Below are 27970 nucleotides of genomic sequence, written 5' to 3' on the forward strand. Positions count from 1 at the left end.
GTATGCTAATATCAACCAGATATAAATTAAAATGTTTATAAGTGGACAAATGTTTGTAAATAGTCAAAAGACGTCCTGAAATGTCAATGTATTTCAGCAGGTAAGTGGTTGTTCTGAGCCGCAGAGCGCCCCTGTAGGAACAGTTTGATTCGCGCATGAGCAGGAGCGGGCCGAAGATAAAATTAGTCATTCTTCTCACTTCAACTCATCGCTTGAAATGCATGTCGGTGGAGGGTATCTGCAGTGTATTTGCCCGGCTACATTGGCGCAGGCTTTCACATCATCTCTTCGCATCTTTCCCGGTCTCTTGCGTTTGGAAACCGACCTCTATCGACATGAACTCGCTCTTATCGCCGACCAAGACCAAGATGTCTGTAAACGCAGAAGTGATCTTTTATTCTCTTTTAGTCAAATGAACCTAATCGCGCTGGCCAATGTAGCCGTCTAGTGCTGATAGCGTTGTGTTTACATGATTGTTGTCTGCTTTAAAACATTTACCTTTGGACTGGCCAAAAGCATCTTCACCCCTCAGTCGGATCAAAGAAGAGATTCGACTTTTTTCATCCGGGAGTGGGGGATAATATGTCAAGACGAAAACAGACCAACCCTTTCAAAGTGAATTGTAGGTATCCCAGGTATTGTAAACACTTTTAATTTACTAGTCCGTGCAAAGGAGGCGTTTTGTCTCCTGGATGTGTTAGTGACCATCATGTAGGGACGCTGTGGCATTGAGTTGTTTGCTTTTGTGAAGTCTTACATCCGCATTTTACTGTACGAGGACAACAGCCAGAGGCCAGGCGTTCACAACTCATCACAACATGGTCACGATATCAGCGTGTGTAAAACCTAATCTAGAGACTGTAAATCAACCTTATTTGCACGTTTATATACCTGAACCTTTCTGTACTGAAAATATTATCATACGCACTACTTCTGATATCACACTGATATATATGTGCGGATAGTGAAACCTTACACAATCTTAAATAATAGTCTTTATAAACCGCCTCTGCAAATTATACCAACCAGTCTTAATTAAGCCTATACACTTTATTTCAAGAAGTTATCATCATTATTTCTACTGTACATTTATAGTGTTTGATATGCGATTTCACCTGGATAACATATGAACTTTATTTTAATTCTGTTTACATTAGTGTTGTCAAATCGATGTGTCAAATGTGTGTGTGTGAGTGAGTGTACAGAAACTTTTATGTTAGATGTTATGAATTACTATTAATAGATTTGAGCACTAGTTTACATTAACGGTGAAACTTTATTTTACATTGTCCTGGTTACAGATGTTACATGTTTACCATAGCAATAACAGTAGGCTACATTTGGCATAATTACATGCAACTAACCCTAAACCAAACCCTAACCCTATAGTAGGTACATGTAGTTAATTCATATTACTCAGAAGTTAAATGTATAACTGTGGTTACACGTTACTGCATACTAATCATAAAAGTAACATTTTCTAGTGACTGATCCCATCTAAACTTTTCAGTTGGCCGAATTGAATTTCTGTGAATTAAATTGCATCAATTCACAGAATTTAAATTCTGCCAACTGAAAAGTTTAGATGTGATCAGTCACTAGAAAATTTTCAATTAGAGACTTTTTTTTTTACAGTGTGAGTGTGTATGTGTGTATATGTATATATATATATACACACACACACACACACACAATTATTATTAATTTTCTTGACTGAATAAATAAAGGTGAATGCTTCTTCCCTAGTGTTCATTAAAGTTCATACATAAGTGGTAGCATAGAAGTTCTCATACTTGTATCACCTTTGTAGTAATATATAACATAAAACATATTTAAATGCAAGGAATAATGCACAGTCATTCGCTCATATTATTAATCCTCTAGGGAAATTGTAGAATGTAGATTGATTGGCAATGAGTTTATTGATTGGCAATCTGTTCATTATATCACTTATTTCACTGTTAATTACAAAATAAATGAATACATGGACATCAAATGTATTTTATTTTTCACTTTTGAAAATTATTTTACCTGGCAACTTATTTTATTTTATTCGTAGACACGTTGTGACAGAACACGATCGTAGCGATAAGAAACAGTGGTCATCATTATTTAGTAATAAGTCAGAATCATATTCTAAAGAGCATTGGGATATCTGAAAAAGTGTGTGGCCGCTTGTACACTTTTCAAAATAAAGGTTCAGAAAGGAGGTTTTCATATACCAGTATATGCCATAGAAGATCTGTTTTTGGGTTCGCAAAAGAACCATTTTTTCTTAGTGTGAAGAACATTTTAATAATACCCTTTTTCACTAAAAAGAACCTTTTGTGCAATAGAAAGGTTCCATGAATATGTAAAAGGTTCTTCATAAAAACCTTTGATGCCAATAAAGAACCAAGTTTACAGCTGTGTTCAAGAAATGTCCCATCCCTTATGAAAATTTAAAAAAACATGTAACGATGTAGTAACCATGTTTTTGACAGATTGAGTACAATTGATTTTTTTCTACAAATACCATGGTTAAACTATGGTTAGTGTAGCAAAACCATGGTTAATTTTTCTTAACTACAATAACCATGTTTTTTTTTAAATCTCAATATTTATCTGCGGACATAAGATTCAGACCTGATGAAAGACTGAAACACTACAGTAAATGTTTCTCTGTCTTTTCTTTTTCAAATTGATTCTTGAAACTGGGGGAAATCAGACCCATCGGAACACACGACTCTTCTTGTTCTTCCATCATGCCTGGCTTTTGTCAGTTAGGCCTGAATTGGTTTTCTGGGTTGATCTGATATCTGTCTATGACCATTCTTCAACCCCACCAAACTAGACAGTGTGCAAGGGCCCCGTCCTCTTGCCTGTTCTCAGTATTTGTTGGATTGGCGGGGCTGTGGGAGAGGGATGGTTTGAATTCAGGAGTGCTCTCATTGTTCCGTATCCCAGTTAAGTTTTGTCTCTTGTTTGTCTGTTTTGTTCCCACCCCCCCTCCTCTGACTTTACCCTTTCTCTCTTGTCTGTTGGATGATGAGTTTGTCTCTTTGTCTGGATTCAGACAGACACTGCGTCACCTCCTGCCTACAGACACACAGACTCTGAGATAACATCACAGTGGCACACAGAGGGGGGGTGGATGGAAGGGAGAAGACAGAGGGAGGGTGGAGAGACAGATGTACAGACAGAACTGGCAGTGGGGGATGGGCCACTCTCTTACATCAATCACGGGCTGACTGCCGTGGAGCCACTCTGTTGTAGCCGTTCGTAGTTTAACGCTGATATCTCTCATGCTAAATCTTCTGTCCTTGTATATGCTTCCAAACACCCTTTGAAACTGTCCCGAGGACGCTCAGAAAGCAGGGAACTCTTGACAACCTTTGGTGATTAGTGGATGTAAAATATTACATTTGTCGACGGTTGTTTTTCAGATGGGAAAACAACATGTGGTGGAGGAGGCATTCCTGAAATGGTCTCTGAGCTCAAATATAGACTTAAGCTTACTTAAGGTCTACATGGTGACACTAGAAAAACCTGATTCTAGTCCACTTAACTTGGTCTGGTATATCGATTGCCTTGAGATAAGGCAAACATCGCTATTATTATTGCTCATACTTAAACATTTCGTTATTATTTACTCCCCTTAATAGCAGTCGTCATGTATGGCTTTCTTGCTTCTGTGGTACTTAAAATAAGATATTGAGAAATCTCCATCCATCCATCCATCCATCCATCCATCCATCCATCTATCTATCTATCTATCTATCTATCTATCTATCTATCTATCTATCTATCTATCTATCTATCTATCTATCTATCTATCTATCTATCTATCTATCTATCTATCTATCTATCTATCTATCTATCTGTCTGTCTGTCTGTCTGTCTGTCTGTCTGGCATTGATTGTTCCATGAAGACCCTTAGAAAACCGAAGAAAAAATGGTCCTTTTAAAGAACTCTTCTCTGAAAGGTTTTTTGCGGGACAAAAAATGGGTCATCTGTGGCACTGCTGCAAAAACACTTTTGAAATTTGTATTTCTAGGAGTGAAGGATAATTTTTCAGTGAACCCTTCTTAAAGGAGTAGTTCACTTCATCTAAAGCCCCATTCGCACGGGATTAGTATTATCTGGGAACCTCTGGTAATTTGTAATAATTGCAGAGAATGTCTGTGATCTTAATCCCGTGCGAATCGGCCATGTCTGTAATTTGTAAAGTAAAAATTTAAATTCTCCCGCAAATTACCTACCATATCCGCCGCACGGCGAGGTCCTGTGATAGTAGTCCTGTGCGAATCGACATCTCTGTGATTTGGCCAGGATTAGGCGGATCGTATATAATTTTTGCAAGGTTTTTTTTCCCTGTGAGCATTTCTATCTTTATCTTTCATGAAGAATGGGGGCTGCATTCATAATGCGCACCATTGTGAATTCCCGTGCAGCCGCACGGATTACTTTCACTTCAGAATGAGTATCAATTTTGGGAGTAAACTGATTGAATGGTGTGTTTAATATTAATATCAATATTATTCTTGATGAAAAACAGAACAGAAGAGTACAATGACAAGCTCGTTTAAATGGGCGCTTTTACATTTAGCATTGAAACTGAATCTTCCGCCGTGTGTAAGCTTCTCACCCGTGATAAATGAAATCCAACTCCTGCCGCTGGTTTGAGCTCAGTTCATGGCGTCCAGGGCTTGACATTAACTTTTTTGCTCACCAGCCACCGTGGCTAGTGGTTTTCCAAAGTTACTAGTCACTCAGCATTTTCACTGGCCACAATTTTGCTGTTTGGAAATTACATTGTATATGTTTAAAGTTGACTTTGGCATGCGTAAATTACTTGATTTTGAGTCGTTTTACTTGATTTAGAAGGTTTAAAACCCTTTCAAACTTTCAAATGCAGTGTAACAATATTATTATATTGCCCCCCCCACCCCCACCCCCACCCCCCAAATCAAGACTACATTGTATATCAGCTGGGATGTGCAGGTGGGTAAGGGGTGGGCAATATAATAATAAATATGAAAAATGTAATATGATAGGCTATGAGTTATTTTAGTTAGGATATATATATATATATATATATATATATATATATATATATATATATATATATATATATATATATATATATATATATATATATATATATATATAAATAAATAAATAATTTTTAAAAATACCCTAAGCAAATTACAAAAACAATAGTAAATACAAAATAAAATAAAATAATTCAGATACTAATACATATTTATTTAATATGTATACATTTATTTAACATCTGTAGTTGTTTGATTAACATTAATGACAGACAGGTATTTAACTGGGCTCCTGAATGCATGGATGTAATATTTGTGACACATAGTTATTACCCACCTGTTTACGTACACTTAAGCCATAACCGATCATGCGATGGACATTTTGACATCAGTGTGCGCGTGTATTTGACTATTCAGGAGCAAGGAGAACTGATCACGGGTGCGACAGAGAGCGCACGAGAGAGAGAGCGCGCACGCGAGAGAGCGCTTTTGTTGTGTGTCATTCAGCGCGATTTCGCCTATCTCGCCATCACTAAGTATAAAGAGTTGTAGTTGAATTGTAGCCAATTTTGTGATACAACGGTCTTGGCATTTCATTTACCTGTACGTTATATTCAACCGGCCAAAGTGGCTAGTGGGAGTGGCTGCCATACCCGCCACAGCTGAAATCTACCCGCATTTGGCGGGTTGGCGGGTGTTAATGTCAAGCCCTGATGGCGTCTGTTATCTAACTGAACGAAATTGTTTATTTATCACCATAAAAGAATCAAAACTATATCGATGCCTGTTTATGATTTCATACAGCTATATCTATAACAAAGTCTTGACATCATATCCGGGAGAAGTCAGTAAATTCGAGTAAAATCACAGGCTTTGCTTAACCCGTGCGAATGCGCCACGCAAAACTCAGATGTGGGGGAGTCATTTCTAAATCACAGAGGTCCCTAGATAATACTAATCTCATGCGAATAGTACTTAAGATGAGACCCCACGTCATTTAAGATGTTCATGTCTTTCTTTCTTCAGTCCAAAAGACATTAAGGATTTTGAGGAGATTTCATAATATGAAGATTTCTCTCCATGTAGTTGACTTCAAAGGGTCCAAATTTGGCCATTTTCTAAAAAAAAATTCTATACGTTTAAAACAAAAACGTTTGTTTTGCACAGCTCTGTCATCCTTGTTGGAAAGGTCACGGGAGTCATAGGTTGAAGTACCGTGGTAGGGTGAAAAACATCTAATTTTCTTCTCCAACTTCAAAAATCGTTCTTTTACCCTTTGTTTGACTTGGTCTTTGCACATTTGCTTTGTAAACACTTGATCGGTACTTTTGTCTACGTCACATGGCCTTTTCTAACGTGATTACATAATGTGTGCCGCATTGCAGAGCAGCGCAAGACAAACATTTGTGGTTTAAAAGTGTTTTTGTTTTTTAGATAATGAGTTTAGCTAGATAAGACCCTTATTCCTTGGCTGGGATCGTGGCGAGCCCTTTGAAGCTCCATTGAAACTGGAATTTGGACCTTCAACCCATTAGACCCTGTTGAAGTCCATTAAATAGAGAGAAATCATGGAATGTTTCTCTCAAAAACCTTTTTTTTTCTTTTTTACTGAAGAAAGACATCTTGGATGATGAGGGGTAAATTACCAGGAAATGTTACTTTTGAAGTAAACTACTAATTAAAAAAACTATAGTTTTCTTAGTTTGATGAACATTCTAATAATCTGAAGAATCTTTTTCAGCTCTTAAGAATATATTTGTGGAATGGAAATGTTGCATGATGGATGTTAAAGGTTCTTCATTTAACCAGAGAGACATTCATTTTAAGACTGTACAATGGAATTAAATTTTCACCAGAACTGTTTGGTTACCAACATTCTTCATAAAACAATTTTTTTTGTGTTGCTTAAGTCATACAGATTTGGAATGGTATGAGGGCGAGTACTTGTCTTGCTATCACCAGAGCAAGCTAAATCTTTTAAGAGTGAACATTGGTCTGGGGAGTCTGCTCTATATGTTCTACTGCAAGAGGCGTGATCATTGGGTATAGTTCAAATGACTCCGAATGCAATTGGATAGTCCTTCAAGCAATCAGACCAACGATCCATCGCTTCTCTATCTCTCATTTTGTTAAACCCCCCAGGTGGATAATCCAGTTTGTGATTGGTCCCAGCAAATTTGTAACAGAAGCAGGATAAAACAATGTAAAGGTTTCCAGCCTGAGCTGCAGGATAAATCAAATTGCCAGCAGATCAGATTGGGTTGGGACCCAGTTGGGAAAAGGGTTTGCAGTCTAAGCGAGTACATGATGACAGAATGTAAATTTTTTGGTCTACTAACTCTTTAAGGATTTTAACGAACCCCTAACCCAAAATATTTGGTTAAGTCTGATACATCACACCATTTCTGGTTCTAAACGCTGAATCAGATCCCAAAAGTAAACAACAAACTGTGCCAATGTAGCGAATAGCGATACAGTGATGAATCAATGCATAAATCAATGTAATGCGTAAAATTTAAGGATGATTTACACATTTTAGAGAGCACAGAAGACGGAAAGGCTGATCACGTAAGGGATGAGCTGTCATTAGATGATCGATCATCTTATGCGCATCTTATGTTTTTTTTCATTATACATTTATCCAGTTGGGATGCAGGGTTTGCAACTTTCAGGGAGTACAAATTAATGTTTACATCATACTTTAATAAAACGGTTAGTTCTAGACTTTGATTCACTGTTCTGTGTATCACTACACAACATCCTTAGCAACCACTCTTAGCATCGTAAAAATGTTTGTTCTCATTGACAACCATCTTGCGTTGTGTAGTAGGCCTGGGACGGTTACCGTTTTACCGCAATACCGCTGTTACGTGACGCCTACCGCAGGTCTGAGATTGTCTCCACCGCAAAAAAAAAAAAAAAAAAAAAGGTTTACGTTGTTTTTGTAATTTGTATAAAAATATATAATTTTCTATAGGCTACTCTGTATTTTATCTCTTTACATAAATACTATTTTTACTTAAACTATAATTTTGTTGTTTTACTTACCCAAATAAGGACTAGGTTGCACGTGAGGGAAACAAATTATTGCTTCCACTTATGAGGATTTGTACTTTTTATTTTAATATAGCCTCTCTCTACATAAATACTATTTTCTACTTAAAAACAAAAATTTCGTCATTTTACTAACCCAAATAAGGACTCCTCCGCGCTAGGTTGCACGTAAGGGGAAAAAAATTAGCTTGCTCCCAAAGGAGTTGTGCACTTTTTATTTTAATAGGGCTATATACCTTTTTTAACATGAAACTATAATTTCTTTATTGACCCAGTGTTTTGTATGTGAACGCTGTTTTATGTTATTATTACCACAGAAGAGAATATTACCACATATTATTACCACTTCTATAAATTTGCAGATGTTACTCAGCCATCAAAATATAGGCTATGGATTCATGCTGAATGAGAGTGCCCAATTTAAAATTTGCCAGCTTTTTAAATCTGTTTTGCAATCTGGTCATCCGATATTCCGATTTCCATGAATTTTAACAATAGGCCGCCGCCTAATGTTAGTCCATTTTATCTCACGGGACATCTTGTTACTTTTCCCAAATCTTCACTCACGGCACACTCATTTTTGCAGGGAATTATAAATGTGCTGTTTCGTACTGTGGTAAAGTAGAAAAACACTGTAGGACGAAACTTTATTTAACACAGTTTGTGCTTGTTATTTGACTTGAGGCGCGTTAAGTTTATTTAAGTTTATTTATAGCTTTCCTGTAGCTCAATCAGTAGAGCATGGTGCTAGCAACGCCAAGGTCATGGGTTCGATTCCCAGGGAGAGCAAGAACTGACAATAATGTAAAAATGTGTACCTTGAATGCAATGTAAGTCGCTTTGGATAAAAGCGTCTGCCAAATGCGTAAATGTAAATTTGAATAGCGCCGTTCACATGCACCCAGCGGTTTTACTTTCGCTTTCTCTAGCAGTTCATAATCAAACAAAAATTTTACAGCAAGTGTTGTTTTGCAACATCAGGAGAAAACATGAAGATGAAGATATTCAAGGTGTCTATAGCTCGTGTCCCACATTCATCTCAAAGCGCAAACCGGCAAGACGCATCTTTGCGCAGTTTACGGGGAAATGGGTTATGAAACAAATATTTTTTAAACAAATATTTAGTTCTTATATTCCTAAGATTACCATGATTTACTTATAATCATTTAAATGTTTTACAGGCTGTATGTGTTGTTTCACTGATGGAAAATAAACACATGCTTATGAAATAGATGTTTGAGCATTTATTCTTTTAAAATGTAGGCTATATATATCTGGCATAGACTACAGTATTTAAAATGGCATATATGCTTTAGATATACTCTCAATTTAATTTACAGAGCAAGCTATAGAAGAAGATTAGTGTGTGTCGCACACAACAAGACACGCATCGGGGCGTGGCATCAGGGTTTAAAAGCGGGTTACCGCTGAACCTCGTGAATTTTTTGCTTTTCAACCGCGGTAAGAAAAACTCCAAACCGTCCCAGGCAGGGGCGGAGCGGGGGGGTGGCTAATGGGGCTTAAGCCCCGAATGTTTTGTCAAAAGCCCCGAATCTTTTAGTAAAAAAAAAAAAAAAAAAAAAAAAAAACATTAATTTTGTTTCTTTTCCTCTCAGTCTTTCAGACTGGAGCGGCAAAAAATGAAACAAAAGCTCCTTTACCGTGTGTGTGGCGGTCGGCAATGCGTCGCACACATAGACTGTTGCAAAATCCCCAGCTTGTTTACCAATGCCAACTGCCAATAAAAACTAACGAAGAAGAATATACATCTTCTTCTTCGTCGTTGTCATCAGGGATTGGCGGGCTTTTGTATTTCACCAACTATAGTTAACATGGACACTACACATTTTTTTTTAAAAGGAACAGTAAACCTCACCGGCCAGAGAGAGATTCTGCGTCAGACGAGCGTGTTACAGGTTTGTGAATCCGCTGTTGTAACACTTGAGTTAAATGACTGTACTGCTGGCTAGCTAGAGTTACGTTGAAGATTAACGTTAGGTTTTACTTATTAAGGCGAGACACGACAGGTGAAAACAAAGTCAATTTTGAGATTTTGGGCCAGTTTACTCCCTTAACATGTAAGCTTTCATGTCACAATAAAAAAAAGGCAACATTACACATTTAAGGGTGTTATTTCATTATATTTTGTCACCGTGCGCCTTTAGATTTCTACCTGAAATCATCCAAAGTTATTCTAACGCGAGCTCCCGTGCCGTCTCCATTCACAGAAACATGTCAAGCCTGGTATCATTATAAAGCTCTGTCTCACACACAGCCAGGGTTGCCAGGTTTTCGCAACAAAACCAGCCCAATGGCCAATCAAAAATAGCCCAAAAGTAGCCCAATGGCCAATCCAACTAGCCCAAAACTAGCCCAATACCAAAAAATCTAAATATAACACTCCAATACACATTTTATGGTAGTGTTATGCACTACACACCATTTATACTAAAAGATAATTGTATAAGTAATTATAAACAGTCTATTTTAATTAATAGACTTAATTAAAAATAATGTAAAATAAACATTGCAAGATATTCCTCATTAAATGTTAATTTACAGAAAATTATTCTGTGTATGATATTTATTTTTTAAATTATTATTTACCAGCAACAACCCTGGAGAGCACGCATTCGGTTACCATGGAAACGAAAACAGCCGGTGCGCGCGCAGCGCGCCGCAGCACACACACACACATTAGCGAACAAGCCCAACAGTGCCACTGTACCTCACAAAGTGTGCGCTTATCAGCACAGTTATGCTGATACGATATTGCTTATGTCATCATCCTAGAATCCTTGTTATCATTGGTGGAATATGAATTGGCTAAAGTAAAATATTTATTTCAACACAACCATTTCAGCTAAATATAACTGATGCAATATGTTAAACCTTTAACCCGCGGAATAAAAAATCAACCCGCGGCAAGTGGTTAAAAGTAGCCCAATTCCGCGGGAAAACCGCGGACTTGGCAACACTGCACACAGCGCTGTCTAATCCAAATATGGGCATTTCCTTTGTAGAACTAACCAACCGCGAAAGTTTGCAGCCGAAAACAACATCTGATTGGTCATGGATTCTGATGTATCAAATCTGTCAGCTAAGCACAAAGTAAACCAAACTGAACTCTAAAGATTAGTAATGATGTTTACACCAAATTCCAATTTCACCTATGCAGGCTAACTTAAAAATAGTCAGATAATGGTTGCCTTTTTTATTTGCCAGGGGTTAAAATTAGTCATCCTTAACATGTTTGGTGTTTTGGATTCACTACAGCTGGAGAACAGTTAAATACCAAACAGGTTGTAGGCTCTACTGGCTGAATTTTTTTTATTTTTATTTTTTTTTACTAACTTATTTTCCCAGATAGTATATAGATTTTTAGGCATTCTATTATCTCAAACAGCCTGAAAAATAGTGCATTTAGCTGATGTAAATGGAAAAAAATCTCCCCGGGGGAGTATACCCCCGGACCCCCCTAGGTTTGGGCTAAGCCCCGAATGTTTACATCGTCTGGCTCCGCCCCTGGTCCCAGGCCTATTGCGTAGAAAAAAGTATTGTGAGAGATTGAGTGAGCGAGTGTACCTGAATTTAGAAATAGCGTTTTTCTTCAGGTCAGTCCTATTTTTGTAATAAAAAATCTGTTTGACTGTCCGCTGCAATATCTTGTCCTATTACTGGTCAAGGGGTTTTCCCATGCCCTGACACTGACAGCGCTAGTCAAAGCATTTGTCAGTTGCGTCTTGCTCCATGTTTACAACAAGTTTCAGTCGTTTCAATTTAAAAGTCTTCACTACTGACTGACTCTTCTGTTGCAGTTCACGTCAGGGACTATTTTTTTTCCAGTGGAAATAAAGGCTTTCAGTGATTTTACTTAGTGAACTTTGCATTGATACATCTTTTTTGGCATTAATATTTGTATTGTATGGTAACTGTTTTATAAAAGCAATAAGCTTTACGTCGTGCCTAACAATGCCCTTCAGCCATAACTTAATCACAATACGGCACAGCCTCTCGTACCTTATTGCTTAACATAACTGGTTGTGTAAAATAGGCACAAAACATCCAATAATATAGATCTTTTGTAGCACCACCCCTTTTCAGCGCTGCACTCATTCTGTCTGTTCTGTCTTCTGGTTTTTATTTGCACTGAATGATGGTAAGATCTTACGGATTTATGAATGAACCGCAAGACTTTAAATCTTCCTGGTCTACTGACATTTATGACACCCACTTCAAATTATTTACAATGCTCGTTAACTCTACAATAAGTACATTTACTTCACCAGCGACAGCGATGCCATAGAAATATACAGAGCTACCGCAAAAACAGAAGTTAAAACAATATTCTAAAGATAGTTGCATGTTTGTATCAGCAAACATCGTATCACTGGCTAAGAGAATGTCAGCATGGATTCTTTAGTGTACACGAAATTTTAAAAGCTTAGCTTAAAGGTGTGCTATAATAGGGGTCATAAACACCTATTCTAATTAGAAATGCATTCGAATATACACAGAACCAGCGTTACCGGAAGGTTGATATCACAACTTAAAGGGTTACTTCACCGATTAGCATATGCCTTTGTATCAATAGAAACCCTGGAGTGTATTCGAATGATTGTTACTTCAGCTCTCATCATGAGGAATGTAATCGGACTCCTGCAGCGTTTGTGCTGTGACACTCCCTCAGCGGCTAAATCACATTATATTGAACAGACACGTTCAGTTTTTAATTGTAATTGTAGTCTGTTCTCTAACTGAACTGATTTTTAAGAAAATGAACACTATGGGAAAGTGATCCAGTCACAGTGATTCAGTAGCGGTGGCTTTGGGAGTGGCCTCGTAGGGCAGCAAAGCATTCTGGGAATTGTTGTCTTTCATCCCCATGAGACAAAAATACATTTTCTGTCTTTTTTCAGTCTAGAAAGCACCAAATTAAAAAATAATTTCATATTTCTACTACATTAATGACCCAGTTTAAATACTGAGTCATCTTCCCAGTGCTGAAGTACCCCTTTAACACGCTTTTAAGCTTTGGGATTTATCTCATCTCACACTATGCTACAGATGTGAATGAAACCTTAAATCAGGTGTTATTTTTATAAGAGATCAAGCTAAATGTTTGCCTGATGGATGATAAAACAGGTAGTGAAAAATCTTTGAAGAAGAGATTGGAGTCTATAGGGACGTAGGCACTTTGTCAACATCCCAGAACACTAGCGTGTTACACTGGCTCTCAATCACAATTTCATCAGAAAGCATTCAAATCTGGTTTTATTGGTATGCTGGTTGCCGTTCATGTTAATCAGTAAAGCAGCTTAGCAGAAGGTGTTTGGTAGATGGCAGCAATGGAGTAATTGGATGCAGGGTGGGATGCAGCACCATGTGGGTGTATGGAGTGCTTCTGGAGGAGATGATTCTCACATTAGAGGCGCGGACTCGCCGCACAGGAGATGCAGGCTGTTTCCTCTGGGACTGCAGTGTATGTTGTGGGTTCAGCGTGTAACGTGGGGGTTGGTGAGCGTGAGGTGGAGTGTGCTTGTTTGGAATGTGTTAATAATGCAGCATCAAGTATTGTTCTGTTGTCAGAACACCACTGCATCTCTGGACCTAGTTGCCCTTGTTGTTCGGATCTGTCTTTTCTTTGAAATTCAACATGAGAATCATGCATATTCAGGTTTTTTTGATGTGTTGAAAACACTGCTCCAGGATTCTTTTTGGTAAACGCTTTTTATGAAACCTGTATTTATAAATGAATTGTAAGGGCATTTTTAAGGCATATATAAAAAAACTATGTTTTATGTTCAACCACGGTTGTCAAGATACAAAAAATTATGACTTTGATACTGAATTAGCCTGACATTGTCATACTCAATTCTAGTCAGAATAGGAGTCTGATACCGTTCCAACCAGGAAAGAAAATGCCTCTGCACTCAATTGGATAGACCTACAACCAATCAGAGCAACGGAGTAAGTGATGCATGTTGAGAGACGCATAGTAGTAGTGGGAAATTTGGGTCATTTTACAAACTCTGATCTTTTTTTTCCCCCGTTAAAATAATTAAATGATACACGGAGTACTTACCAACATGATCATCCTTTTTGAGAGTAATAGTAAATAGTGCATATACGAACAAGTTCGGCGTTTAGGATTAGATTAGCTCTTTGGTGATGTGGATGATGACTGTTTATCATCTGTCCATAGTAAATGGACTGCATTTATATAGGGCTTTCAACAGACCCATGACCATCCAAAGCGCTTTACATATTGCCTCACATTCACCCATTCATACACCGGCGGCGATGTCCGCCATTAAGGCACCATCCAGCTCGTCGGGAGCAGCTGGGGTTAGGAGTCTTACTTATGGACACCACTTGGTCAGGTGGAACCAGGGATCGAACATAAAACCCGGATAATCGTATAAAGCCCGCTCTGACAATTTGATTGGTCCGAACAGCTCTGGTTCAAGCATAGTTGCTCCACAATAGATCAAGTCCAGACCAAACTCAAATGTTGTGGGAGGGGCTAAATTCAGCTGTCATCCAGGCTAATACTGAATAGATACAACAGCAAAAAAACAAACTAACTAATTAATCACAATTAAAAACATTGGAGTTTTTAATATTTATACTGTAATAACTTCACAGTTTATATCCCAATGAATGTAAAAACAACCTAAAGACAGTATCCTTTTAATATTTGTTTAATAACATCATAAAGGCCAGCAACATTGATACTAATACTTTTTAAAACAATAATTCTAGACTTTTTTAATATTACTATATTAATATAATTGAAAGCTACATCAATTTCAACATTAGGCTTTTAAAATATGAACTTTTAAGTGAACTCAAAGCAATCTTCACATAAACTGTCATAATAAATGTCATATTTACCTGTAAATATGTGAGAAATCAGCAGTTAAGAAAGCATTTGATCATGGCGATGCAGATCTTTGCACCAGCCGTGTAAGTATGTTGATGGAAGTAATTAAAATTACACTGCTATGATGAAGTACTGTATATTTGAGACTATAAACAATGGATCTGATCATCTCAACATAGTTCTTTCAGCATCATCTTGAACATTGTATAAGCACTCGTTTCATGTGTCAAAAAGTGATTATTCCATGTGTATATATCATAAATATAGCCCCTATGTATTTTATTTATTATAATATTTTATGTTAATTTCAGTGTGTCCTAGTTTAAGCTTTTTCTAAGCAACTTTTACAAAACAATATGGTTTTGTTGATTTTAAAATAAAACGTTTGAAGAAAATGAGTCATATAACCCATTCATGATGTCTTATGGTTGTTTCCTTGTTCAAAATATATATTTTTTGGAACTAATTTAAATTTTTAGGTGAAATATCCCTTTAAAGGTGCACTATGTAGTATTTTTGTAGTAAAATATCCAAAAACCACTAGGCCAGTGTTATATATTTTGATCAGTTGAGTACCTACAATATCCCAGATGTTTCCAACTATTTGTAAATTGTGAGAAAATTGCTATTTTAACTAAGGACAGGGACGTTTCAGCGTTGCACTTGAGGGAGTCGCCTGTCAATTGCGTCATATCTGCGTTACCCTGGGTTTCGGCTTTTATTCGGCAGGAGCGCTTTACTCTTAGCAGTGTGAACAAGTGAACACACGGAGTAACGTCATAACATCGTTTTAACCACACTTAAATGTATCTAATATGATAAACAGAGCGGCATTACCTCAAAATCATAACCGGAAGAGCGGATCTGTGCAGGCGGCCGGCGAATGTGTCCCGTCGCGTCATAATAAAAGTCCCGGTATTCGCGAGGCGGGTATTTGTTTAACAATCGATCCAGCAGCTGTGATCAGGTCCATAACACTCGGTCCTGCTCTGCTTTAGACTACAGTAACGTTAATAACCGCATGCATGAACGTGATTCCTGCCCGAGTCCTATTTTCCACCGGCTGTGATGAAAAGACCACATCTCCCAAGATGCTGCGCTCACACTTTGCGTCATCAAATGCGCATTTGTTTTGAATAGGCGCCCTCCAGTGGACGGAAAGTTGCATAGTGCACCTTTAAGTATTAATGCTTGGCATGTAACTTGTCTCACACACACAATTTGTGCTATAGTCATGGACGATCTGTGAAATTGTGCAGCTTCATTTAAAATTTGAAATCTATATTTTTGGTAGTAAAAAGACAAACAATTCTATAGACTTACAGTGAAGAAGGGACCCAAGATTAGAATATCAGAGACCTGCTGGGTGCTGGGATCTTTCAACACCCTAGCAACCACCCAGAAATGCACTAAAAACAAACAAAATACCTTAGCAACTACATAGCAATGCCCTGTCAACCAAAACAGTGCTTCGTACGGGCAAGCACCACTCAAACAAGTTTTTATATATAGTGGCATTCTCAGTGACTGTGTGGTTTCACTCACAGGGCCTTTTCACACGACTGTGTTGTCCGGCCCTCAGCACACTTTTGAGATGGATCCTAGAGATGACTTCAATGAAGATGGTGAATGCCATAGCAACAACTCACAGGAACCTGAAGAGCAAGACAGCACAAGTGGTAAGATGCACGGTTTCAAAGGCAACTCACGACTGCGGTCTTTGAATTTATTTATATATTTGCTTACCGCTCATAAAATATTTAACAAAAAACAGAAAGACAACTGTGATTGCTATATACTGAGACTTAAAAAAAGAAAGAAAAGCATGCTGACCGGTGATGGAGCCATCGATAATATTACGAAGTATTTTTTTCCCTATGTTGTCAGATGACGGCGATAGTGATTTCGATAAGGATGACTCCTCAAATGCCTCTGCTGATTACAGCATGATGAGTAATAAGAGCAGTCACGGCCTCATACTACAGGATGACGTCAAGGAGGTGAGCGATGGGTGGTTAATGGAAGAAGTAGATTGTTGTGATTATCTTGCATTCTTCTTTTATCACAGAATGTGCATGACCAGCTTAATCATCTACAGCTTACTTTATTCACTGTAAAGTGCCTCATAAAATTATTCAGCCTTTACCAATCTAATTATAATAATGTTTCTATGTTATTTAATGTTTTTGAGCCACTCAAGTGTTAATTTGACATCTTTGTAGAGTACAAGACTAAAGGCACATCTTAAGAAAAATGTGCTTTTCATTACTTTCATAGTGTAAGATTGCAGAAAAAAATATACGTTTGAATTGAATATTGATGGAGCAACAGATTTCGTGAGAAAATAAATCATAAAAGTGGTTTATTTTGTTTAAAAATCTTAAAAGGTATGAGGTGGCAAGGAGGGTATTTTACCCCACACACATGGTAAAAGGCTCACCAGCATGGGGCAAAAGGCACACATTATTAATAGAAATACCTGCTTTAGCTAAAATAATGTTTTTAATTAAGTTATAAAACATTTTTTTTTTAAATACTTCACTTTATGAAAACAATCACTTTAGCAAATTTTGTAATATTTTCTGTTTATTTTGATGAATATAATAGTTTATTCAGCTCAATACATTTAATGTCATCAAAATGTTAATAGTAAAGATTCTAAAACCATTGAAGGAGGTCCCACAATAATTGAATATAGATTTATAATTTATAGAATAATATTTTATTATATGATTAATATATATATATTAATTATGGTTTCACACATATATACATATATATATGCTATTACACACCTAAAGGATTATTAGGAACACTTGTTAAATTACCTGTGCAATTATCTAATCAACCAATCACATGGCAGTTGCTTCAATGCATTTAGGGGTGTGGTCCTGGTCAAGACAATCTCCTGAACTCCAAACTGAATGTCAGAATGGAAAAGAAAAGTGATTTAAGCAATTTTGAGCGTGGCCTGGTTGTTGGTGTCAGACAGGCTGGTCTGAATATTTCACAATCTTCTCAGTTACTGGGATTTTCACGCACAACCATTTCTAGGGTTTACAAAGAATGGTGCGAAAAGGGAAAACATCCAGTATGTTGCAGTCCTGTGGATGAAAATGCCTTGTTGATGCTAGAGGTCAGAGAAGAATGGGCCGACTGATTTAAGATGATAGAAGAGCAACTTTGACTGAAATAACCACTCGTTACAACCGAAGTATGCAGCAAAGCATTTGTGAAGCCACAACACGCACAACCTTGAGGCGGGTGGGCTACAACAGCAGAAGACCCCACCGGGTACCACTCATCTCCACTACAAATAGGAAAAAGAGGCTACAATTTGCACAAGCTCACCAAAATTGGACAGTTGATGAGTCTCGATTTCTGTTGAGACATTCAGATGGTAGAGTCAGAATTTGGCGCAAACAGAATGAGAACATGGATCCATCATGCCTTGTTACCACTGTGCAGGCTGGTGGTGGTGGTGTAATGGTGTGGGGGATGTTTTCTTGGCACACTTTAGGCCCCTTAGTGCCAACTGGACATCGTTTAAATGCCATGGCCTACCTGAGCATTGTTTCTGACCATGTCCATCCCTTTATGACCACCATGTACCCATCCTCTGATGGCTACTTCCAGCAGGATAATGCACCATGTCACAAAGCTCGAATTATTTCAAATTGGTTTCTTGAACATGACAATGATTAGCCTTGAAATCTAGACGCACCCTAGCGGCAGCAAATTTAATCTGCCCGCAAGTGTCGTCTAGGAACTCTCAATACCCTTCTGAGCTGTATTCCTCACAATCTGGACGGGCCAATCACATCATGTATAGAGTCGGCGGGCGGGGCCATAATGACGACGGCCGAGTTGCGTTTGCGTGCTTCTAGTAAACATAGAAACTGGCGAACGCCGGCGGTCTTTAAAAACAGCTTTGACTGCGATTCTGGAAGACTTGGAGTTAAGCTTTTCTCTGAGAAAAGAACAAAGAACGGCACTGAAGTCATTCTTAAAAAGGGAAGATGTGTTCAGAGTTTAGCCGACCAGATATGGCGAATGTTTAATAATCTGTCAGCGAGCTCTGCTTCACCTTCGTTGTTCTGCTTGGTTGTAGCGCTATCCTATCGCGTGAAGAGGGAGTTTGAAAGACAACCGTTTATCCCGCCCCTTGGATTGAGCCCTGTCTATGGTGAGTTTCCAGACCAAACATCTTGATGTGGGTCTGGCTTGTCAGGCTAGACAATGAGTTCACTGTACTAAAATGGCCCCCACAGTCTCCAGATCTCAACCCAATAGAGCATCTTTGGGATGTGGTGGAACGGGATCTTCGTGCCCTGGATGTGCATCACACAAATCTCCATCAACTGCAAGATGCTATCCTATCAATATGGGCCAACATTTCTAAAGAATGCTTTCAGCATCTTGTTGAATCAATGCCACGTAGAATTAAGGCAGTTCTGAAGGCGAAAGGGGGTCAAACACAGTATTAGTATGGTGTTCCTAATAATCCTTTAGGTGAGTGAATATTGCATTGACAACTCAATTAAATATTTACCATCTTATATTCTGCATAATTGGGTGTTTTTAAATGCATTTATAAATTAATATTTTATTAATATATATATATATATATATATATATATATATATATATATATATATATATATATATATATATATATATATATATATATATATATAAAAACATTGATACAAGCTATCACCTGGATTTAGACCTACCTATATTGTATTTATATAAAGCGTTTACAGGCAAATTTGCTTCATGTTTTTCCTCGGCATCAAAATCAGGCACATATAAATGTCAGGAAACACGACAATAGGTTGCATGTCAATATCCATGCATCATTGGATCTTTGGTAAGTTGTAAGGAGCACTATTAAGACCAACCTTTAGTTTAAACTGATAATTGTAGTTTTCCCTATTAAATCCATTCATGCATTAGTATATTTTGCCACGCAGTCCAGCTCAGGGGACGTGTTCCAGCAGGAAAGTGAGGTCATTGCATAGCCGTTATAATATTCTGCCATTTTCTAATTCTTCACCATCACATCTGCTGGTTAAGGGTTGATAGATATTTTTACATTGTGACTCATAACAACCCAGTTTAAATGACAGTTGGAATGAGTCACAAAGGCTTATGGATCCATTTGTCTGCCACACCACACCAGTGCGGCATCAGTCATCTGCGGCTACAGTCATTATCAGTTTAGTCACTTCATTTTTGTTCAGTCATACTATATAAAATGGCACTTCATTTCAAACTGTAAGTCTTGAAACTTTTAACTGTTGTTGGTCCATTATGTCTGTTAGGAGAGCGAGGAGGGGACAGATCATGGGAGCAATTTTGTTTGTCCTCTTTGTTCACTGGAGTTCAGTAGCCCAGATCAGCTCATCGCACATGTGTATCAGGTAAGGACCACTTAAGCCTCAAGTATATATTTTATACGTTGTTAACAACTGGTATTAAAATCCATCTCCTAGGTCCAAAACTTTTTATTAGATCAATCAAACTGCATTTGAAGCTTGTCAGTTACATGCCGATAGTGAAGCACATCTAAAGGCTGGAATATTCTAAGCAACTTTTAAAATCTGAACATTTGTTGACTTTATAAATGGTTACAGACAACAAACTCACACAGGAGATGCTTGACAAATGAAAACAATAGGAGTTTTTGCTCAAAAAAATTTACTCAAAATATCAAACATTGATAGATCAAATATCAATGAAACATAGATCAAACTCTGACTAGATGCAATTGGAATCTTAAAAAAAAAAACACACAAAAATGGTCCGTGCCCATCTGTGAAATCTGTCAACTATGACTATGAAATTTGCAGACTGGCTCTAACTTTCTGCAGCTAGTTCCAGCTTCCCCAGACTGCAAATCTGTGCAAAAGTTGCATAATGTATTCTAGCAACTTCAAACTTTCTTCAATGAGGAGAAATTTTGAATAAAGTACTGATCACTTTTTTCAAACCATTTACGATGAATGGAGATTGCCTTAAATGAAAACAGTTGGCCCTTTTTGAAGCTTGAAAACTCTAGTCCCCATTGTAAATGCTTGAACATAGATCAGTACACTATTTCAAATTCTTGTCCTGAAGACAGAATGTCAAATAAGTTAGGAACAACATGAGGTTGAGTGAATTACAATTTTCATTTCTGGACTGTTGAGAAGTTGAGAAGCAGTTATGTATGAAATCTCTTGTCTTATTTTGTGTAACCAGCACACCGCTGTGGGTGGAAGTAAGAGTTATGTCTGTCCTGTTTGTGGACGAGCTCTCAGTTCTCCAGGCTCTCTTGGCCGCCATCTTCTCATCCATTCAGAGGACCGCCTGTCCAACTGTGCAGTGTGTGGGGCTCGCTTCACAGACACCAACAACTTCAACAGGTCAGCTCAAGACATGATTTTATCAGGTTGCTTCATTGTTTTCAAAGAAACTTTTCTTAACAGTTTTCTCTTCTGAAATTGTAGGGGAAAGTTGAAGGAATTCCTTGACACAAGCAGTATAGAGATCAACAGTGATGGTGAGGCCTGTGCTATGTCTAACTCTCTACCCAGAAGCCCTATGACCAACCCCAGCACAAATTCTGGTCCTCTCCTGACCTCATTGCCAGACGGATCTCTCCCTTCAGCACCTCCTCTTCCCTCACTGTCTGACAGCCTCAGTCCTTCCAGCACAGGTCTCCCACCACTTCCAGACCTCATGAACACTATGCCTGTGTACCCAGCTGGAGTTTTGTTGGTTTGCAACAGCTGCGTAGCCTACCAGGAGCTTGTGGATGCCCAGTCGCCGTCCATGAGGAAATGGGCAATGCGTAGGAAGAGCGAACCTGTTGAGGTGCGGATGCAGCGGCTGGAACGTGAACGAACGGCCAAGAAGACCAAGAGGGCATGTGAAACACCAGAGGAGCGGGAGATGCGTCGCTTACGAGACCGTGAGGCAAAGCGGATGCAAAGGATGCAGGAGTCGGATGAACAGCGAGCACGTCGTCTACAGCGTGACCGGGAGGCTATGCGACTCAAACGGGCCAACGAGACACCAGAGAAGAGGCAGGCACGGCTAATCCGTGAGAGGGAGGCCAAGAGGCTAAAGCGGCGTTTGGAGAAGATAGACCCATCGCTGAGAAACCAGATTGAGCATGACCCTGCTGCAATGGCTGCGCTCACTGCTGACATGAATTTATTCCAGTTTTCCTTCCCCATGTCTGTCCCCTCCATGGACAATGGACTGTTTATGAAGCTTCCCTAACAAGCACAGCTCCAAACACCTCTTAGCCTGGCATTTGAGAAAAGCTTGCCATTAAATAATAACTATCTTGACTATAACTGTGATGAGAATGTTATGCTCTTGCAGTTTCTAGAAGGCGCTCACCCTGACAGTGATTTGCAGTGATGTATGTACCAGATGTTGTTCATTTTCAATGAGAGATTTGATTCAACATGAGAGACCATGAGTTGCAATGCAACAATGTTGAGCAGAGTTCAACTTTATGCAGACAGGCAGCAACACATGTGGCTCCTACCAGTGGGAGTGTAGACAGGGGTGCTCACATGATCTGCTGCCTGAAACCGTTGGATACTGCAGTAAAGAAGTGGTTCTACTGGACAGACAAGGCAGCCAATTTCTTCTAGAAGAAATAAACCTCCTTGAAGCCAGTGCTCGGCAATGTTTAGTTGACTATGATGACATTTTTGAGAACCCGCCTCATTCCTTTAGCTGTGACCTAAGTAAAACATTGAAAAAAGTGCAAGATGAAGCAGATGATGTTACCATCTGTTAGTTGAAGGAGTAACAAAGGGGGCCGTGGCACTGGAGTCCTTTACAAATCACCACCAGTCAAGTAGAACGCCCTGGAAGCCAACAGTAGGTCGACTTGTTGACCACCTCGTATACAATTGAATTGCTGTCAGCGTGAAAGACCCTTTGTGGATTTATGTAACATACATTTATTTACAAAATGAACTGAACTTGTATAAAAACTCCAACATTCACAAAAGGGGGAAACAAGGCAAACATATTTCCCAGTCTGTAAGCATGTTTTAGGAGATTTGTCTACTTAATTTTCAATGCTCAGACTTCTTCAGAGCAGTGAGGCCTTTCCAAAAGGAGGTTCTCTGTTTGCACACGGACCTACAGTGACAGGAGTGAGACGTGTAGCCACACTCCACACTCAGCCTACGGTTCAAATTTGCCAGTCTAAAAGGTTGGAGTTTACCTGCAACTATGGCTCATATCCCAGGCCCCTAGATTGGGTCACTTCTAGCTCATATTCACAGAACCAACTACCTCACCTTGGGCTCTTTGCATGGCCTAGTCACACCTGTGGCCTTGACTGGAACCACAGGGGCCGTGCAGGACCACACACTGACTCAACGTTCCTTATGCCAACACCTACTATAGTCCAGGGGAGTCCAACCTTGCTCTTGGAGGTCCACCTTCCTGCAGTCACAGGAACATGAACCACCAAATGAAGGCATTCAGGGTTATTTAAAACCTCTAAGCAGGTGTGTTGGAGCAGATTACAGTTGGGCTGAATCAAAAATCACCCCCTAAACCCCCAATCACTATCCCCTAACGAATTTGGATCAGCTGTACTCGAATACTCGTATTGCAGTGCGATGTGGTAATGTCCACTATGGTTTCGGACACCAGTACAAATGGCAGTCCCCTCAAATAATGCCCTATTTGAGGGTATAGGGGGGCGATTTTGGATTCAGCCATGAACTCTCCATGAAGGTGACGCTCCTGGAGTAGGATTGGACACACCTGCTCTTATCATTGCCCTACATGTTTGCTGGAATGACAACACTTTATTTAAATGCTGTTTGAATGCCACTGATCCAAATGGTGAAATTGTGGTCGCCTGGTCTTTCCTTGCACAGTTTTGTGTCCACAAGACCATATGGTATCCTATTTAACAAGATTTACAAGGATGCCACTTTTGCCGCCAATATGCCCCTCGATGCAACCTTTAGTTGAGCCCGGACTATTTGAGTGTGGACTCCAAGGGCTGAGGGTGCTATTTGGGACAAGCTATTGGAGATGTTGTCCTTTACAAAAGAGTAAGGCCATCTCTGTGGATGTACTGTTAATTACTGAAAGTATCTGCTACAAAGCACATTCAAACACACTTCTCTGACCTCCCAAAGGCTTTATACCTTATCACAATGCTACACGGGTTGTTTTTTTTCTAGGAACTCAGGGATGGTGTGGATCATCGGAATCCTCTTGGCCTGAGAACAGGAGAACTCCTCTTCCCAATTCTTCATTATTATCATCACTTTCTCAAAACAGATTCTACCTTATACTCACCTTTACTGGTCACATTGGCCTTTTTTCTCTTATTCAGACTGCAAACTCCTCACCTGAGCCAAAATGTCGATAAGGAAATTACGCAACTCCATTACATCTCAGCTAACCAACCAGTCTCTGCCCTCTGCTGCTGTCACTGTACTGTATAATGTGTATGTTACCTCTTTAAACTAGTGTGGTCTCGCGCTGGACCTGGGAATGCTTGTTGTTATTGGTGCGGCACTTAGCGTGTGCTCGATTTCTGTGGCAACACAAGTAGTGTACAAATTTAAAAAAAAAAAAATGTGTTGCCTTTGTCACTGGAAAGTTGTGCTTTGGTTTTATATTTAATGATTTAAATGATTGTGTGTGCTATTTCTATGAGATGTGCAATGATGTTAACGGTTTAGCGAATGCATGTACAATGAAACAATCGGGACGAACACTTCCAGAGAGAAATCCCTCCTATATGAAGCAGCGATATTGCTGCATATGTATGCTAAATGGAAATAACAAGGTAAATACACATTAGAAGATGTTTCACACTAATTTAAAGGTGAAGTGTGTAATTTCTGTGCCATCGTCAGATTGCAAAAATAATAGTTGCATCCAAACCACTGCCCCATGTCTTTCGTTGTTCATCAAACAGGTACGCCCACCCCAAATTCAAACCGACCCAGAAGTTGCCACATTGGCACTCCCACCAAACCAGTGTTTACAGCAGTGTTTCTCAAACGCTTTCATGTGGTTGACCACTTCAAGAGTGAAAGGAAAAGAGTCTTATTTAATGTCCTTTTCACTGATTCTGTCTTGAGCCACAGTTCTATAAATTTGCCAGAAAGCTGTTGTTCTTATTTTATGGAAATTAACATGACTGAGCTAAGAAATTGGACCAAACATACACTGACATATAAATGTTAAAAGGTTAGTTCACCTACTTTCATCATCGGAACACAAATGAAGATATTTTTGATGAAATCCACGAGCTTTCGGCTTCATCAAAAATATCTTCGTTTGTGTCCTGAAGATGAACGAAGGTCTTACGGCTTTGGAGCGTGATTTTCATTTTTAGGTGAACTAACCCTTTAATCGTGATGACAGACAACAGAAACACTTTATCGTAAAATGAATGTTAATTCATTGTCGTAAGTTAATTAGCTGATTAAAGCAATGCTGATGCTTTTTATAAATTATAATTATTTTATTTATTCAAGTCTTTTTTTAATCGGCTAAACTCGCAGTGCAACCACAGTTTGAGAACCACTCTGCACAAAGTTGGGAGAACATTACACACATCACCTTGAAGTTCGACTTCAAAGTGTTTCATATTAGTCGAAAAGAGTCAGTTGTGTTAAAACGGACCACTGTTCATCTGTTAAGAACGTCGTGAAAACAGGGTAGACTGTGTATGATAAGTTTGTCTTATTTCATTCCAATACTTATTCCAGTTTATTTATTACTACAGTGAATGATGCACATTTCAGTGTTTTAAATTCACAATGTTGTCATTACCATCTTTAGAGATACCGCTATTGTTCAAAGTGAAGCAGCTGAGCTTTTCCACACGGTTGAAGGCAACTGGATACCGGTCCCACGTTTATGCTGTTGTGAAGTATTAATGATGGGCTCCTTAAGGAAAAGAAAAAGGATTTAAATGTACATGTGATGAAGCATCACTATGCAATTGTGAGCTGTACTCAAGAAACTTTGTATTACTACTATGCAGTTGATATGAAAGTAAATGGACTCAAATGCTCCAGATCACAAACCTCAGGCAACTCTTGACAGTCAAGCCATTTGTCCTCAAGTCCGTAATCCTCAACCACGAGATCCATCCATAGTTTTGTTTTCATTTAATCGAGTCGATGTATGCACATTCAGGAAGAACGATGCAATTTTTATGATAAATTCCCTGAAATTCATTATAAAGCACTGAGTTATTTCTTACAGTAGCATCGAAGTTGTGGAAACCCATCCCAATGAGAAAATCTAAAGATTCTCTGTAGTCTAGAATGAGATGTTGACAGGATGCATTGTCTATTTTGAAGATAAAATATAAAAGAGTATTTTCAAACAATATTAGTCTGCATTATTCCTAAACTATATTTTAGTGTTATGCATTGTGACATTATGAATTAAAGAACCATTTTCTTTTACATATTTGTGCATACAAGTCAGAAAACCCCTGGCAATGAAACTCGCATGTTATAAGCTACATGTTCTTAATGCATTTATTCAAGCTTTTCTTTAAGAATTGGAGTCCAATAATTACTTGCCTTTTGTCATTCTATCTAAATATTTTCCAATAATGTTTACAAGTCTCTAAAAGGCCAAAATGATTGAAACAAAAGTGACAAGAATAGCACTGGTCACAACGCCAAATCCTGTCCTGTTTAGAAAGCCATGCTCTGTTATTGGGTTAACAGATTGAAAGCTCATCATAAAAGCAGGAACAGAATGTGGAATAAATATTGATTTTTACTTCTAAGAGTTTGTTTCTGTCTTTCTCTGTTAACAAAATGTACACGCATGTAAAGTGTGATTAAAACGTCAGACCGCATTAAAAATGCATAACTCAAAAATGGTCATGCTGATGAGAATGTCTGTAATGGGGAAAATAAACAGCAAACCAGAAGCATTTTCACTAGTAAACTTTCAGGCCCCATTAAAGTATTAAAACATTTGTATCTTGATTATTTTCAAAAGTATGCGTAAGATGACAAATAATTCACCCGAAGGTGGAATATTACAAAAACAACAAGAGCAATTGTACATTCACAGACTCAAAGTTTGTATTTCAGATTTTTTTTTTTAAATGTATGCATACTACATTGGGTATTATTGTAATCATAATCTATTATTAAACTCTCTAATTGATGCATTGGATGCATCAGTGCATTTTTACAACCCTTTTTAGAATTTATTACAATGTACTAATTGAACGCATAAGAAAAACAGACGTCAAGCCAGCATGTTAATATTATATAGATATATATATATATATATTATATTGTGTTTACTTAACAAACATGATAAATGCAATGTTTCCAAGAAGTTAGCTGTAACAATAAAAATACAATATCTTTGTGTCCTTACATAGAATTAAAACAGGAAAACGAAAAATAAAATCAAAACAAAACAGCCCTAAGTAGTTCACAGAGAGGTACAAATATACAGTACAAATCTATTTTATTCAAAAAAGGGTACAAATAAAAACGCAACAAAATATAGTTATTAATGCTTTGTAAAGTTCAGGTAGGTGTAGGGTAGTCTAAGGGAGCACTTTGGGTAGACGACTCTAAGGCTTCTGAGAAGAATTAATACATATTGGTACGGCCATACGATATTAAAATGTACTATACAAAGTTTATACAACCTGGATTATACTTGAGGATTGAATATTACACATACATCATTGCATATATTTCGCAGATTTTTATGCATTAAACAAAGATGCCATCTCATTTAAAACTGGTCACACATCACATAAAAAGCAGTGTCACTTAGTGCCAAGAAGTACAATGTCAAATTTGAGAGAATATAATGATTCCTTTAAAACCTTTAAACCAATAGAAACCCGATTTCGGCCGACATTACTGACTCTGGCCTGCCGTGCCACCGAGTTCTGTCTGGGATTTACACAAACTGCCACGTGTTAGGTTCATAAAGCCTTCCAAAAAC

The 27970-nt window shown here is 38.3% G+C and overlaps 1 protein-coding gene and 1 non-coding gene across 3 annotated transcripts; both read left to right on the forward strand.

Annotated features, from left to right (window-relative positions):
- Positions 1-210: 210 nt before the first annotated feature.
- znf821 (zinc finger protein 821) lies at positions 211-26366 on the forward strand. 2 transcript variants are annotated; one of them, XM_067417871.1, is made up of 6 exons: positions 211-635; positions 16522-16653; positions 16862-16974; positions 20302-20400; positions 21221-21384; positions 21469-26366. In XM_067417871.1, exons 2-6 carry the CDS (start codon positions 16569-16571, stop codon positions 22244-22246), a joined length of 1239 nt encoding a protein of 412 aa, XP_067273972.1. In that variant the 5' UTR covers positions 211-635; positions 16522-16568; the 3' UTR covers positions 22247-26366. The 2 variants fall into 2 exon arrangements, with proteins under 2 accessions (XP_067273972.1, XP_067273891.1); XM_067417790.1 differs by having other exon boundaries at positions 211-622.
- trnaa-agc (transfer RNA alanine (anticodon AGC)) lies at positions 8803-8877 on the forward strand. The gene has a single exon. It is a non-coding gene; the product is annotated as a tRNA-Ala (tRNA).
- Positions 26367-27970: the final 1604 nt, after the last annotated feature.

This window comes from Pseudorasbora parva, chromosome 1 (genome assembly GCF_024679245.1).
Source record: "Pseudorasbora parva isolate DD20220531a chromosome 1, ASM2467924v1, whole genome shotgun sequence".
NCBI lineage: Eukaryota > Metazoa > Chordata > Actinopteri > Cypriniformes > Gobionidae > Pseudorasbora > Pseudorasbora parva.

Coding starts and splice junctions, on each gene's coding strand:
- znf821 (XM_067417790.1), top strand. CDS start 583: ATGTCAAGACGAAAACAGACCAACCCTTTCAAAGTGAATT. Junction 16,654..16,861: donor AGAGCAAGACAGCACAAGTG/GTAAGATGCACG, acceptor CTATGTTGTCAG/ATGACGGCGATAGTGATTTC. Junction 16,975..20,301: donor TACAGGATGACGTCAAGGAG/GTGAGCGATGGG, acceptor TATGTCTGTTAG/GAGAGCGAGGAGGGGACAGA.